The sequence below is a fragment of the Piliocolobus tephrosceles genome, chromosome 9, assembly GCF_002776525.5.
Source record: "Piliocolobus tephrosceles isolate RC106 chromosome 9, ASM277652v3, whole genome shotgun sequence".
NCBI classification, from domain to species: Eukaryota; Metazoa; Chordata; class Mammalia; order Primates; family Cercopithecidae; genus Piliocolobus; species Piliocolobus tephrosceles.
The window spans coordinates 65,321,312-65,338,832 of record NC_045442.1 but is presented as its reverse complement, the minus strand read 5'-3'; the positions used below and the strand labels follow the sequence as shown (position 1 = coordinate 65,338,832).

The following is a 17,521-nucleotide window of genomic DNA, read 5'->3' as shown; positions in this document are numbered from 1 at the left end:
ATAATAAAAAATAGACACATTAGTTAAGTGTTGCCAAGAACATGGAAAAACCAAAACCCTCAGATAGTGCTGGAGGTAATGTGAAAGGGTGCAACTGCTTTGGAAAAATTTGGCGGTTCTTCTAAAAATTAAACAGCAAGTTAACATACGACCCAGCAATTCTACTCCTAAGATCAAACAGAAGTTAAAACATATGTTCACATAAAAACCTGTACATGAATGTTCATAGCAGTATTATTCATAATGGTCAAACTGTAGCAACCCAAATGTCCTCAACTGATGAGCAGATAAACAAAATGTGGTATATCCTTATACCACACGTATATATTAGAATATTATCTGACACCAAAAACAAACAAAAAAAATGATGTTCTCATACATCCCATAACATGGATGAACCCTGAAAACATGCTAAATGAAATAAGTCAGGCACAAAAGGACAAATGTTATATGATCACTTATACAAAATATCTAAAATAGGCAAATTCATAGAAACGGACAGTAGATCAGAGGTTACCAGGGGCTGGAAGATGGGGAGCTACTGCTAATGGGTACAAAGTTTCTATTTTGAGGTGATGAAAAAATTTTGGAAATATAGTAGCTTTGGTTGCAAAACATTATCAATGGAATTAATTCCACTGAATTATATACTTTAAAACTGTTACAAGGAAAATTTTATGTAATATATATTTGACCACAATTTTTTAAAAAAAGAATGAAGTGTTAACCAGGCACAGCGGCTCACGCCTGTAATCCCAGCACTTTGGGAAGCCAAGGCGGGCACATCACAAGGTCAGGAGTTTGAGACCAGCCTGGTCAACATGGTGAAACCCCGTCTCTACTAAAAATACAAAAATTAGCTGGACACAGTGGCAGGTGCCTGTAATCCCAGCTACGCCGAAGGCTGAGGCAAGAGAACTGATTGAGCCCAGGAGGCAGAGGCTGCAGTGAGCCCATATCGCATCACTGCACTCCAGCCTGGGAGACAGAGCGAGACTCCATCTTGAATGAATGAAGAAAAATAAAAAAGAATGAAAATGAATGAATAAAAATAGAAAAGAATGAAGTATGGGTACATACTACGACATGATGAACCTTGAACACATTATGCTAGGTAAAAGGAGCCAGACACAAAAGGCCACACAGTACATACCATTTATATGAAATGTCCAGAATCAACAAATTCAGACAGAAAGAAAGGAGATTTGTAAATTAGTGGTTCTCAGATAGTGACTGCTAGTAGTATGGGATTTCTTTTTGGGGTAGTGAAAATGTTCTGGAATTACGTTTTGATAATGGTTGCTCAACTCTGCAAATATAGTAAAAATCACTAACTATACACTCTAATAGGTGAATTTTATGGCACGTGAATTATAATTCAATTAGGCTATTTAAAAAAAGAGAAGAAAAAAGTACATGCCACAAATAGGCCAACACAACAGAACAAAGTTCTGAATAGGTTCACACAATCTCTGATTTATGACGAAGGTGGTATATTACAGTGCAGCAGGAGAAAGGATGGCTTCTTCAATATACGTCCTGGGTTCATTAGCTATCCATACAGAAGAAAAATAAATTTGACCTATCTCACACCACAGACTGATTTATGACAAAGGTGGTATGACAGTGCAGTGGAAAAGGATGGCTTTTTTAGTATATATCCTGGGTTCATTAGTATCCATACAGAAGAAGAAAAATAAACTTGACTCCTATGTCACCACCACAGACAAACTGAAAACCAATTCCAAGCAAAACAAGGATCTAAATGTGAAGTATAAAAATAAAATTTAGGCCGGGTGTGGTGGCTCATGCCTGTAATCCCCGAACTTTGGGAAGCCGAGGTGGGTGGATCAGCTGAGGTAATGAGTTCGTGAGCAGCCTGGCCAATATGGTGAAACCCTGTTTCTACTAAAAATATAAAAATTAGCCAGGTGTGGTGGTAGGTGCCTGTAATCTCAGCTACTCAGGAGGCTGAGGCAGGAGAAAAGCTTGAACCCGGCAGGTGGAAGTTGCAGTGAGCCGAGACTGTGACACTGCCCTCCATCCTGGGCAATAAGAGCAAAACTCCGTCTCAAAAATAAATAAATAAATAAATAAATTAAATTAACATTTATAGGAGAAAAAAAAAACAGGAGAATATCTTTGTGTCCAAGGGGTAGGCAAAGATTTTTTAACCTAGATATGAAAAGCATAAACAAAATGAAACATTAAATACCTACTGTTATTAAAATTAAGAACTGTTTATCATAAAATACCATTAAGAGACTACAAAGTCAAACCAGAAAGTAGAAGATATTTACAATACATATATGGACAAATGACTCCATACTAGATATATAAAAGACCTTTATCAAGAACATATAGGCCGGGCGCGGTGGCTCAAGCCTGTAGTCCCAGCACTGTGGGAGGCCGAGACGGGTGGATCACGAGGTCAGGAGATCAAGACCATCCTGGCTAACATGGTGAAACCCCGTCTCTACCGAAAAATACAAAAAACTAGCCGGGCGAGGTGGCGGGCGCCTGTAGTCCCAGCTACTTGGAGGCTGAGGCAGGAGAATGGCGTAAACCCAGGAGGCAGAGCTTGCAGTGAGCTGAGATCCGGCCACTGCACTCCAGCCTGGGCCACAGAGAGAGACTCCGTCTCAAAAAAAAAAAAAAAAAAAAAGAACATATAAAAAATCCTACACATCAATAAGAGAAAAAGAGTCAACTAGATAGAAAAATGAGCAAAACTTGGAACCAACCAAGATAGTAGGTAAATGGATAAACAAACTTTAGTACATCCATACAATGGAATATGATTTAGCACTAAAAATAAATGAGCAATCAAGTCACAAAGATATGGAGAAACCTTAAAAGAATATTGCTAAATGAAATAAACCAAACTAAAAAGGCTACATTCTATATGATTCCAACATGACATTCTAGAAAAGACAAAATTATACAGACAGTGAAAAGATCAGTAGTTGCCAGAGACTGTGGATGGTGGTGGTAGCGCAGGTGCCAGAGAGGCATGACTAGGTGAATGAAACACAGGGAATTTTTAGGGTGGTTAGACTATTCTATATGATATCACAATGATGGATACATGACATTACGCATTTATCAAAACCCAGAGAATGTACAACAGAGTAAACCCTAATGTAAACTATGGGCTTTAGTTAATAATAATGTAATAATGGTTCAACAATTTTAACAAATGTATCACGCTAATGCAAGATTAGTAACAGTGAATCCATGTGGGGCTGAGGTGAGGAAGAAGGAAGTACATAGAATTCTACTTTCTGCTCAATTTTTCTGAAAATCTAGAATTGCTCTTAAAAGTATTCATTTTTTTTTTTTTTAATGACTTGGCTTTCTTCCCTTTTCTTCTTTTTCTTCCTCCCTTTACTAACTTTCTCACTCTCTACTTTGCAGATCTTTTCCTAAATCATAGCTTCTGTTTACTAAAAGCTTAAGTTACTTTGGCTTCATATTCTCTGTCTTAACTCATTCCTAGGTTTCTTTCTATTGCCACCTAGCTTTTGTTTCCCCAAATTCAAATCTCTGAGAGAAACATTTGCCCTATATACTTCCTGTTTGCTGGAGCTTTTTGTACCTGACCATCCATCTTGTAGTTTCTGATTAGCTTTTCAATCTTTTTATCTCCTATTAGTCTCCTTTTTTTTTGAGATGGAGTCTAGCTCTGTTGCCCAGGCTGGAGTGCAGTGGCGCAATCTCGGCTCACTGCAAGCTCCACCTCCCAGGTTCACACCATTCTCCTGCCTCAGCCTCCCGAGTAGCTGGGCCTACAAGCACCCGTCACCATGCCCGGCTAATTTTTTGTATTTTTAGTAGAGATGGAGTTTCACCACGTTAGCCAGGATGGTCTCGATCTCCTGACCTCGTGATCTGCCCGCCTCGGCCTCCCAAAATGTTAGGATTACAGTGTGAGCCACCGTGCCTGGCCTCCTATTATTCTTCTTTAAGTGGTGATTTAATCATCTTTTTGGAACTAGTATTGTGATATTTTTATTTTATAACCCACTAATTCTTTTTTGTTTTTGTGTGTGTGTTTTTTTGGTTTTGGTTTTTTGGGGTTTTTTTGAGACAGGGTCTCACTTTGTTTGTTTGAGATGGAGTCCAGGCTGGAGTACAATGGCATGCCATCTCGGCTCACTGCAACCTCTGCCTCCCGGGTTCAAGTGATTCTCCTGTTTCAGCCTCCCAAATAGCTGGGACTATAGGCGCACGCCACCACGCCTAGCTAATTTTTGTATTTTTAGTAGAGACGGGGTGTCATCATGTTGGCTAGGCTGGTCTCGAACTCTTGACCTCAAGTGATCTGCCCATCTCCGCTTCCCAAAGTGCTGGGATTACAAGCATGAGCCGCTGCATCCGGCCTGACAGGGTCTCACTTTGTTGCCCAGGCTGGTCTCCTAGGCTCAAGCAATCCTCCCACCTCACCTACCAAAGTGCTGGGATTACAGGCATGAGCCACTGTGCCAGCTTCAACCCACTAATTCTTTGTTTGTTTGTTTGTTTGAGATGGAGTCTCACTCTGACGCCCAGGTTGGAGTGTGGTGGTATGATCTCGGCTCACTGCAACTTCCGCCTCCTGGGTTCAAGCAATTCTCCTGCCTCAGCCTCCCGAGTAGCTGGGACTACAGGTCTACGCCACCGTGCCCAACTACTTTTTGTATTTTTAGTAGAGACGGGGTTTCATCATGTTGGCCAGACTGGTCTCGAACTTATGACCTCGTGACCCGCCCACTTTGGCCTCCCAAAGTGCTGAGATTACAGGCGTGAGCCACTGTACCCAGACAACCCACTAATTCTTAAAAGTGCTATGTGATGTATCCTTTTATCGTGTGAATAAACCTTTTATTGAAATATAAAAAAAGAGTACATGAGTTGTAAGTATATAGTTCAAGGAATTTTACAAAATGAAGTCACCCATGTGCCTACAACTCAGATCAAGAAACAGAACAGCACCAGCACTACCGGAGCCTTCCTTGTGACCCTTCCAAAGCATTAGTCCTCCCTCCCCCAAAGGTAAGCTCTACCCTGGCTGCTATCATGACTGATTTGTTTTGTCTGTTTTTGAACTTACTTCATATAAATGGAGTAATTCAGTACGTCAGGCATTTCTAATATCTGGCTCCTTTCACTCAGATTGTAAGATTCATCCAGGTTGTGTGAAATAGTTTTGTTCCTTCTCACTGGTGAATAGATTTCATTGTATAAATATACCGCAATCTATCTATTCCACTTCTGTGGGATGTTTAGGTTATTTTCAGTTTGGGCTACTATAAACAGTGCCGCTACAAACTTCTTATATGTGTCTTTTGATGCTCAGATGTTTGCATTTTTCTTGAATATGTATCTAAGAGTGGAACTGCTAGATACAGATAATGCAAACCAGTTTTCTATTTGGTTATGTAAGAATCTGAGGCTGGACACCGTGACTCACGCCTGTCATTCCAGCACTTTGGAAGGCAGAGGCAGGAGGATCACTTGAGCCCAGAAGTTTGACATTAACCTGGGAAACATGGGGAGACCCCAACTCTATAAAAATAAAATATTAGCTGAGCATAGTGGTGTTTGCCTGTTGTCTGAGCTGCTTGGAAGGCTGAGGTGAGAGGATTGCCTGAGCTCAAGACGTCAAGGCTACAACGAGCCATGATCATGTCACTACACTCCAGTCTGGGTGACACAGCAAGACCCTGTCTCAAAAAAATTAAATTTAATTTGAAAAATAAAAGAAAGCAATCTGGGTGATAAAGACTCAAAACCAAGGTTTCTTGAACAGTAACTAAAGGAAATAGCATATTTAGCTTAGAGAAGACTTAGGATAAACAAGACAGTGATGTGGAAAATGTTTAAAGAGAACTCTTATTTAGAAAGGGATTCGATTTATTTTACTATCTCTAAAAAGCAGAGTGGATGGTGTTAACAGAACAGCAGAATCCCCACATTCCAAAAAGTAGGCATACAGAAGCTCACCTTAGGAATATTACAAAAGGAATTTATTCTTGCTGTGGGAGAGATGTCAGACCCTCAAGATCCAACATAATATCTAATATATGAAGGATTTTCATGCAGAGCATCCTACAGTGCAAAGCCAAGTTTGGAAACCAATGATCCAGTCCAACCTCCTAAACTTACAGGTGAAATCCAGGAAATTAAATGACTGTCCAGAGCTACCTACCAAGACAGCAGTAAAATTAAGGCTAGATCTTCCAATGCTAGCCCAGTGATCTTTTTATACACTAGGACATTTCAAAAATTCTAGATTGGTGTGGCAAGATTTGTTCTTAGTGACACACGCTCGGTTGTATACAACCCGTTGTTTCCTCTTCTCTTTCCTTCAAGCTTTCTTTTCAGCATATTCATTGATCATCTATTTAATAATCTAGAGATATGTCAGGAATCAATATTAAGTTTACCTGAAACAAACTTTCTGCCCCATTTTATAAATAAGGGCTTTTCTTATATTCTAGAACCTCTCCCATCTTCCACAATTACTAAAGGACTCCTAGCAGAGATTTGGTGACCAGTTCTGCAAAATTCTTTCAGTATTATCGCACAGCATTTGTCTGGTATGTCACCAGGATGTCTGAAAACTAGTTAGTTTATTTTTAATCTCCTTAACCATAACAAGGCTTTCATTCTGTTTTAATTTTTAATGATCCTACATTTCCTAATTTAAATCTTTTTTTTTTGGATGGGAGGGGGGAAGCTTTTGCACTTGTTATATTAAAATAAGTGTGCCAAATGAACATATTATTTTCTTATTCATCTTATTCTAAATATGAGGTTTAAAATGTCTTTCTTAGCTTTAAAAGCCTCAAGCTCATTCTCAAGATAGTCTTTTTGAGGTTATTACTACAAATCCATACCACTTTTTTCATTTTCTTTCTTTTTTTTTGAGACGGTGTCTCGCTCTGTCGCCCAGGATGGAGTGTAGTGACGTGATCTCGACTCACTGCAAGCTCCGCCTCCCGGGTTCACACCATTCTCCTGCCTTAGCCTCCCGAATAGCTGGGACTACAGGCGCCCACCACCACGCCCGGCTAATTTTTTGTATTTTCGGTAGAGATGGGGTTTCACCGTGTTAGCCAGGACGGTCTCGATGTCCTGATCTCGTGATCCACCCACCTCGGCCTCCCAAAGTGCTGGAATTACAGGCATGAGCCACCGCACCCGGCCTCATTTTCTTTAGTTATCCTAATTTTACTGAACACAAGATAATCTTTAAAATAATCGTTGGCCAGGCACAGTGGCTCACGCCTATAATCCCAGCACTTTGGGAGGTCAAGGTTGGGGAATCACTTGAGTCCAGGAGTTCGAGACCAGACTGGGCAACACAGCAAGACCCTATCTCTAAAATAAATAAATAAATAAAAATTAGCCAGACAGGGTGGTTCACATGTCTGTGGTCCCAGCTACTTGGGAGGCTGAGGTGGGAGGATTACTTGGGCCCCCAGGGGGATGAGGCTGCGGTGAGCCGTAATCGTGACACTGCACTCAACCTGGGCAACACAGTGAGATCCTATCTCAAAAAAAAAAAAAGGCCTGGCACGATGGCTCACGCCTGTAATCTTAGCATTTGGGGAGGCCGAGGCAGGCAGATCATGAGGTCAAGAGATCGAGACCATCCTGGCCAACACAGTGAAACCCCGTCTCCACTAAAAATAGAAAAAATTAGCCAGGTGTGGTGGCATTCGCCTGTAGTCCCAGCTACTCAGGAGGCTGAGGCAGGAGAATCACTTGAACCCGAGAGGCAGAGGCTGCAGTGAGCCACTGCACTCCAGGCTGGCAACAGAGCAAGACTCCATCTCAAAAAAAAAAAAAAAAGGAATCATTGTGAAGAACTTAAGAAGGAATACCTGGGTCATGGCAAGTACTCAATAAATATTGTTATTATAGCAAACCTCTTTTCATGTGAATGAATACAGGTCTATATCATCACATTAATAATGGACCTAGGCACTTAATGGTTATTACCATAATTAGGTTTTTTAATGTCTGGACATTTAAGTGGCTTTCAATTTCTGAATATTATAAACACTGCAATGAACAAAGTTGGTTATTTTAGGATAAAATCTGATCAGAAGAATTTGCAGATCAAAATAATATTAATATAGGCACTGCTCAAATATTCCCAGCTGTATACATTCTGAGTGCATGGTATGATGCACCCTACCTTCTTGTGGTTGGGTGATGTACGAATGAGACTGTTTCTAGAGACAATAAATTTGATCAGAAATGTTCTGTTACTTCTAGGATAGGGCATTTTAATGGCTTGTGAGAGACTCTGCAGAGATTTCTCTCCCTCAGCCATGATGAGTGTGATGTTCCAGAGTGGCTGCTCCATCACTGAGCATGACACAGAACAAGGCCCTCAGCTAACTCACAAGGAACATGTTGCCTGGGCAAGAAAGTAGCCACTGCCACTGTTGTTTTTAAGTCACTGAATTTTGGGGTTGTCTATTACATAGTAATAATCCAGCCTCTTCTGGCTACTATAAATGATATCCACTTTTGAAGATTTTGATACATATTGCTAAACTGCCAGAATGGTTACACATGGCCTTTTAAAATCTCAGATCAATTTCTGGGAAGATGGCAACATAGTCTTTGAATCTCTCCAGATCCTCACATAAAAACAGATGGACCAACTAGACAGCAAAACCAAAAAAAACTAAGGATCTAATTTACCACAGAAAAAGATAAAGTATTCCCACAATCCCAAAACATAATGCGTAGGGACAAACCAGATTAATACCCACAAAACCTGCATGATACTAATGTTGTGTGGGAGGAATCCAAGAAAGCAACGGAGTGTCTGATGGACCTAAGAACCCCCAAACCATTCATATATATTCACTGGAAAGCATGGTGTCAATCTGAGAATAAGAGCTAAAGCTGGAAGGGGTTTTGCACAATCCAATAATGTAAGAACACTCAAAACTGACCAGCCAGGCCTCCTGTCTAGGATAGCTGGTTAGAAAAACTATCCTAAACCAAACCATCAAAAGTTCAGGAAGAGCCAGGCACAGTGGTTCACACCTGTAATCCCAGCACTTTGGGAGGCTGAGACAGGTGGATCGCCTGAGCTCGGGAGCTCGAAACTAGGCTAGACAACATAGTGAAACCCCATATATACCCCAAAATACCAAAATAAATAAATAAATAAATAGTTGGGTGTGGCAGTGTGCCCCTGTGGCCCCAGCTGCTCAGGAGGCAGAGGTGGGAAGATCACTTTAGCCTGGGAGACGGAGGTTGCAGTGAGCTGAAATCGCGCCACTGCACTCCAACATGGGTGACAGAGTGAGACCCCCCTCAAGAAAAAAAAGTTCAGGAGAAGGTTGGGTGCCGTTGCTCACATCTCAGCACTTTGGGTGGCCAGGATGGGAGGATCACTTGAGCTAAGGAGTTTGAGACCAGCCTGGGCAACATAGCAAGACGCTGTCTCTACAAAAATATATATTTTTTAATTAGCTAGGCATGGTAGCACATGCCTGTGGTCCCAGCTACTTACTTGGAAGGCTGAGGTGGGAGGATCGCTTGGCCTTGGAGGTCAAGACTGCAGTGAGCGTGGTCATGCCACTGCATTCCAGCCTGGGCAACAGAGCAAGATCTTATCTCAAAAAAAAAAATTTTTTTGGGGGAAAACTAATTTCACATAAAAATTAGCAACATAAATATATCAAGGTCAAATCCCATACAAAGTTATTTTAAGGAAAAAAGAGAAGGAACAGAATGGCATTTCTACAGACAAGACAGATCAAAACTATAATTTATTTCAAAACAGGCTATACAATATTAAGAAAATGTTACAATACATGAAAGAAAATCTTAGGCTAGGGTGAGAAAAATCAGAAAAGAATTAGAAGAAAAAATCATTTTAGAAATAAAGGCTAAGCAGAAGGAATACAAGGGCAAAAAACCACACTCAAACAAGACTCAACAATACTGATATTAAGAGAAGAAGAAAACCAAAGCAAAGGAATGGAATAAATACTAATTAATAACGGCTGTAATTCAAGAAAACTTTCCTCAAATGAAAAAACTGTCAACAATACCCTATGCCAGAAGACAATGGAGTAATAATAGATTTAAAACACTCAAGAAGGCCAGGCACGGGAGATACAGGCACAGATTACACCTGTAATCCCAGCACTTCGGCAGGCCAAGGCAGGTGGATCACAAGGTCAGGAGTTTGAGACCAGCCTAGTCAATATGGTGAAACCCCATCTCTACTAACAATAAAAAAATGAGCCAGGCATGGTGGTGGGCACCTGTAGTCCCAGCTACTTGGGAGGCTGAAGCAGAAGAATTGCTTGAACCCAGGAGGCAGAGGTTGCAGTGAGCCAAGATCACGCCACCGCACTCTGGCCTGGGCGACAGAGCAAGACTCTGTCTCAAAAACAATAAATAAATAAAATACTCAAGAAAATGTAAGCCAAGATTATTCAGAAAAACTAACTTTCAAGTACAAAGGACACAAAAAAGCCATTACCAATATGCAAAAACTTAGGCCTTATTGTTCACATGAGCATTTCCTGAGGAATCTATTACACTCTAGTAACTAGATAATAAGCTTCAGACAGTGAAACAAATAAAGAGACAAAGATATAAGGACTGGTGGTGCACATTATATGAACAGTTATTTATAAAACCAAGACTAAGTGAGGGCTGAAAGGAAGCACATAAAGTATATAATTACTATACACTCTGACAATGTACTTACTATGGTACATTTAAGAAATGTGAGTAAAATAGAAATAGCAAATGCTAAATTTTTTTTAACTAACTTCATAATCATATTGGTAGTGGTAATATTAGTATCGTTATTCTGAGACTATTATGTATATAATGCGGCGTAAAGACAATGAGTAAATTATAGGATATGTTAATTACATCTTCCCCTTTGACTCTGAAAATCAGTATTTTTGATGTAGAAGAAAGGAGATACACATGTAACATAAGAGGTTACGTAAAAACTTCTAATTCTCAAATTGAATTAGAAATGACAGTATGATTCCTGAAGTATTTTATCTTTAATAATCTACACAAATAAAAATACATTTATTAAATCTATATTTTAAAAACCCTCCCCATCTATCCACTGAGCAGCCTAGAAATAATGTCCAACACAGCAGCAATGAGCCATCTTTGCATGCAACTATGGCCTTGAACATATGGCTGAGTGCAGGTATGAAGCAGAAACATAAAAGACCCTTAAACATCTTGTCATACCAGTTAGCAAGAAAGTCACCAAAAACTCCCAGGGTTTTTGGCAGTTTATTAAAAACTTAAACATATTTAACATAAGACAGCAATTCCACTCGTAGGTACATGCTCAAGAGAAAGGAAAACACAGGTCCACACAAAACTGCTACACAAATGTTCACATCAGCATTAGCCACAACAGCAAAAAAATACAAACATCCCAAATACCCACCAACTGGTGAATGCATAAACAAGAATGTGGTATAGCCATAAAATGGAATACTATTCATCAATGATATACTAACAACAAATGCTACGGTATTGATGAATCTCAAATACATTATACTAACTGAAAGAAACAAAACAGAAAAAGACCACATATTATATAATTCCATTTATATGCAATGTTCAGAATAGGCAAATTCATAGAAACAGAGATCAGTGGTTGTCAGAGACTGGAAGGAGGGGAAATGGAGAATGACTGCTAATGGTTCAGCATTTAAAAAAATTTCTGGAGTAATGAAAATGTTCTGGAATTAGTGGTGATGGCTGTACAACTCTAAATTTACTAAAAATTTTAAGCACACTTAAAATAGGTGAATTTTTATGGGGTGTGTGTGTGTGTGTGTGTGTGTGTATATATCAATACGGCTTAAAAAAAAAGAAAAATCATAGAGCCCCCAAGTCCAAAAGACATAAGAGTCAATATAAATGTGGTAGGCAGAATTCTAAGATAGCCCTCAATATTACTATCCCATGGTGTGCACATCTCTATAATCCTTTTGAGTGTGGGTGAGTCCAGTGAATATGACAGGATACCACTCCTATGATGAGGTTACTAATCAGTTGATTTTTTTAGTTCATCAAAAGGGAGATTATCCTAGCTGGAACTGATCAAACCAGGTAAGCTCTTTAAAAGAAGATGAATGTCAGAGCAATGTTCTCCTCCTGGCCTTGAAGATAACGCAAACTGAGAGAAAGGGGCCACTCAGTAAAGATCTAAGGGCAACCTCTAGGAGCAGCAGACAGCCAACTGCACAAGAAACAAGGGTATCAGTAATAGCACTACAAGGAAATTTCTGCCAAAAACCAGTAAGCCTGGAAGCGAATCCTGAACTTCAGACGAGACTGCAACCTTGGATTGATTTTAACCTGGTAAGTCCCTGAGCATAGGACCCATCTAACCCATACCCGGACTTTTAACTCACAAAAATCCTAAGACATAAATTTGTTATTTTAGGCTGCTAAGTTTGTGGTAATTTGTTACACAGGATTGTACAACTGGAGCTTCAATAGGGCAATATTTATAAACATCAAGTATGTTTAAATCATGAGTTTATAAATGTTATTGAGAAATAAAACTAATAGTTTACACCTTTGCAGGATAAGGAATCAATTTATTATTTTTTAAAACAGGTCAAAGGCCGGGTGCAGTGGCTCACACCTGTAATCCCAGCACTTTGGGGGGCTGGGGCAGGAGAATCACTTGAATCCGGGAGATGGAGGTTGCAGTGAACTGAGATCACAGCACTGCACTCCAGCCTGGGCAACAGAGTGAGGCTCCGTCTCTAAATAAATAAATAGCCAAAAAAGGAAAAAGGTCAAGCATTCTTTTTTCTATATGAGCTGTACCACTAGGTCACAAGAGATATATAACGTCTCTTTATAAATGGACTCCATCTAGTAAGTAAAAACAAAATGACAGAATTTAAAGTATCACCATTCTGCAACTCCCAGTGAGTTAAATCAATCTGGGTACTGAATATCAACAGTTGCAAAAAAGAAAAAAGACAAGCTGGGTGCGGTGGCTCACACCTGTAATCCCAGCACTTTGGGAGGCCGAGGCAGGTGGATCACGAGGTCAGGAGTTCGAGACCAGCCTGACCCAACATGGTAAAACCCCCTCTCTACTAAAAATAAAAATACAAAAATTAGCTGGGTATGGTGGTGCATGCCTGTAATCCCAGCTACTCAGGAGGCTGAGGCAGGTAACAGAGCAAGACGAAAATCAAAGATCTTCGAAGATCTTGATCAAAGAAGAATCAAACTTGAGTCTGATTCAAGCCTCTGGACCTACCTGCCAACTTAAAGGCAATAACTGTACCAGGAATACACAAACATAGAGAACTCTACAATTCAAATGACCAAAGTGTTCTTCAACAGATATTATAAGTTAAAGAAAGGTATAAAGAGGGAACCTGGGATTAAGAGAGATTTTAAAACCATAACAAAGTTTTCTTAAATAAGCAAGACTAAACAAGAAACACAAGAAAGTGCTATTATAAAAGTTAGTACAGTGGTTACTTTTGAAGGGATGGGAGTGTGATGGAGACAGGACACATTGGGTAGCTGGCAAAGTACTACTTCTTGACTTGGATGATGATTATAAGAAAATATGCCTTATAATAATTTATTTTTGTTGTGACGGTTTTCTACATGTGTTTTGTTTTTCAATGAAAACATTTAAAACGAAAAAAATCTCAGACCAATAAACAATCAGATTCAAGATACAGTAACTTTTGAACTGAAAATACTTACCTATAAGAGATCTTATCATTTTAAAAAATGCTATATATAGTTGATCAGGTCTACGTATGATTTCTAGCAATTCCAAAATGTAATTTTTATTTATATTTATTTATTTATTTATTTTTTGGAGACAGGGTCTTGCTCTGTCAACCAGGGTGGAGTGCAGTGGCACGATCTTAGCTCACTGCAGCCTCTGCCTCCCAAGTTCAAGCAATTCTCCTGCCTCAGACTACAGAGTGGATGGGATTATAGGCGTGTGCCACCACACTGGACTAATTTTTGTATTTTTAGTAAAGACAGGGTTTCATCATGTTGGCCAGGCTGGTCTCGAACTCCTGACCTCAAGTGATCCACCCACCCTGGCCTCCCAAAGTGCTGGGATTACAGGTGTGAGCCACCTCACCCAGCCTCCAAAAGGTAATTTTTAAAAAAATTATTTACTTAGTGTTAGAGACGGGATCGTGCTACATTGCCCAAACTGGTCTTGAATCTTGGGCTCAAACGATCCTCCCTCCTCAGCCTCCCCCTCCTCAGCCTCCCCCTCCTCATCCTCCCCCTCCTCAGCCTCCCAAAGAGCTGGGATTACAGGCATTAGCCACCACACCCAGGATCAAAATGTAATTTGAACACCAACTATTCTTTTTAAAAAACACACTGGAGGGCCGGGCGCAGTGGCTCAAACCTGTAATCCCAGCACTTTGGGAGGCTGAGATGGGCGGATCACGAGGTCAGGACATCGAGACCATCCTGGCTAACCCGGTGAAACCCCGTCTCTACTAAAAAAATACAAAAAAACTAGCCGGGCGAGGTGGCGGGCGCCTGTAGTCCCAGCTACTGGGGAGGCTGAGGCAAGAGAATGGCATAAACCCAGGAGGTGGACCTTGCAGTGAGCCAAGATCCGGCCACTGCACTCCAGCATGGGCGACAGAGCAAGACTCTGTCTCAAAAAAAAAAAAAGAAAAAAAGAAAACACACTGGAGTAGCTTTATTTTTACCTTAAACATCCCCCTTTTCCTTTATCCCATAAACATCAGCCATGAACTTCAACTGGTCCAGGTGACATAAGATTACTTTAAACTAGACTGAGGCTATTCTCTACAAGATTTAAAAACAGTAAATAAACCAAATAAATATTTAGTGAAAGCCTATTATGTAATCAACACTATGATGTATACTATAGAGACTACAGAAGCACACTCTGATCCCCTGATCTTAAGGAGCTTACAAATTAGCAGGAGAGATAGTTACATGTCATATCTATAAAGGAAATATCTGAGATATTAGGTTCTCTCTCCCTAGAAAGAAATCTAGATTGGTATTACTATACCCCCAGCCCATTAACGAGTCATTTCAATAGGCCAAACACTACTACTTTTACTCTTCTTTCATTTGACATGCTCCATCCTTTTGATGATTGTCTGCTCTTCTTTAGGCCTCTCTTTTTCTCCGTTTTTTTTTTGTTTTGTTTTGTTTTGTTTTGTTTTAATAGATACAGGGTCTCCCCATGTTGCCCAGGCTGGCTCAAATTCCTGGGCTCAAGCGATCCTCCCTTCTCGGCCTCCCAAACTGCTGGGATTAAAAGTGTGAGCCACTGCACTTGGCCTTTTTCTTTTCCCATCTTTTAAAAGGAAGAATACAAGTAAAGTTGAAAACCAAAAAATTCACTTCAGATTCAACACTAAGACCCCAATAGGTAATCTGGCAAAGGACCAGAAGAGACAATGCAGTCCAAAAAAAAAAAAAACCTCAAATGGCTGGTAAATCTAAATTGAATTTCTCTAGTAACCAAAGAAATGCAAATTAAAATAATAAGATTGTTTCTGCCTATCAAAATAGCAAAGATTACAAAGTGATCATATTCAGAGCTGCCTTGGGTGAAAAAGACCCATAGGTGGACATGTAATTTAATACAAATTCATTTTCCAGATTAATGTGTATTAAGATCCTTCAGATATTTCATGAATTGTGGCCTAGCAGCTCACTTTCAAGAATCTATTCTAAGGAAATAATCTTGTCCTGCAGAAATTTAGAGGAAAATGTATATATACAGATGTCCATACTACCAAAGATATGAAGAAAGCCATCTGAAAAACAGAAACTGCTTAAATATCAAACAATAGAGGAAAAGGTATGCTTAATATATTACATATACATAAATATTAGAGGAAACATACCCAAATTTTAACAGTGAATTATTTCTATATGAAGAGACTATATATATTTTATTTCCAAAACTGTCTACCACATGAATATATTAACTGAACAAGCAGGGGAGAAAAATCCTAGTATTTTCTATTTTAAAAATTATTTCAAATGTTTTGTGGCTTGCTTTTGTCTATAATATTACCATTCTCCACTATCACTGACCACTAATAGGTATTGATCATATTCCCTAAAATATAAGAATAATCAGCCAGCTGTGGTGGCTCAAACCTGTAATCCCAGCACTTTTGTAGGCCTAGGTGGGTGGGTTGCTTGAGCCCAGAAGCTCAAGACCAACCTGGGCAACATGGAGAAACCCCATCTCTACAAAAAAATACAAAAATTAGCTGAGGTGGTGGTGTGTGCCTATAGTCCCAGTTACCACAGAGGATGAGGCAGGAGAATTACCTGAGTCCAAGGAGTACAAGGCTGCAGTAAGCCATGATCATACCACCGCACTCCAGCTTAAGCAACAGAGTGAGACTCTATTTCAAAAATAACAACAAAAAAAAAACCCCAAAACAAAAAACCGTATACATTACTGGATAAAGAAAAGGAGAAAAAAGTGAAACCTTATAGAAGGCGTCATAAACATATCTGACCATGCATAGACACATCTCAAAAGTACTGAAGTGCTCTACAGAGTAGCTAGAAATAAGATCAACAGACACAACAGTAGCAGTACAGAGAGTTACAAAGAATGTGAAAAAACCTTTAGAAAGTTATACCAGAGAATTACTCTCAATCTCTAACTTACTCTTAATCTCTAACTTAATGTTAAAGGAAAAACAAACTTTGGGCAAATTACAGCTCTGATCTGGAGAAACTGTCTGAAACTAGACAGAAGCACATAATCCCAAACAGAAAAAAAATTTTGTTTTCATGAACCACACAGGAGACCTTAAACAGAAAATTCTACATGAAATTTAGAGGCTTTTCCCTTGAAAGCCTTCCAGGGTAAGAATCGTTCCTTTGCAGGAAAGATTATATTCTAATCAATCAAATATTTTAGCTGACCTTTGGGGAAAAAAAACTCTCTCCCCCTCACGAAAGTATTCAAATTTAAGAAACAGCATAAACCACTTTGATAACTAATTCTGATATCTTACAATTAGATAGTTTTGTCAAACAAAAGATTTACCTTTCCTGAAACAGATTCTCCATCATAGAAGAGATAGTGTTTTTCCACTTTGCCATCTTCAGTTTTCATTTCTGCCATTTTCCTGGTTTCCCCATCATTAAGAACAATATCGATCTCACAAATTGGACCAAAAAAGCCTCCAAGAAAACTCTGAAATAAAATGAAAATGGTCATAATTATCATGTTTAGTCAGACACTACATTTTATAATTTGAATTTAATTACCTATGACCTATGGCAGATCACTTGAGGTCAGGAGTTTGGGACAAGCCTGCCCAACGTGGTGAAACCCCGTCTGTAATACAAAAATTAGTCGGGCATGGTGGTGCATGCCTGCAGTCCCAGCTACTCGGGACGCTGAGGCAGGAGAATCACTTGGATCCGGGAGGCAGAGGTTGCAGTGGGCCAAGATCGCACCACTGCACTCTAG

At 39.6% G+C, this 17,521-nt stretch overlaps 1 protein-coding gene across 1 annotated transcript in view; it reads right to left on the bottom strand.

Moving 5' to 3' along the window:
• VPS26A (VPS26, retromer complex component A) overlaps positions 1–17,521 on the bottom strand; it is a 52,182-nt gene that overhangs the window by 27,706 nt on the left and 6,955 nt on the right. The window contains exon 2 of the mRNA XM_023205050.2: positions 17,093–17,242. Within this exon, the coding sequence (XP_023060818.1) occupies positions 17,093–17,242 (150 nt within the window). The remainder of the gene's footprint in view (positions 1–17,092; positions 17,243–17,521) is intronic.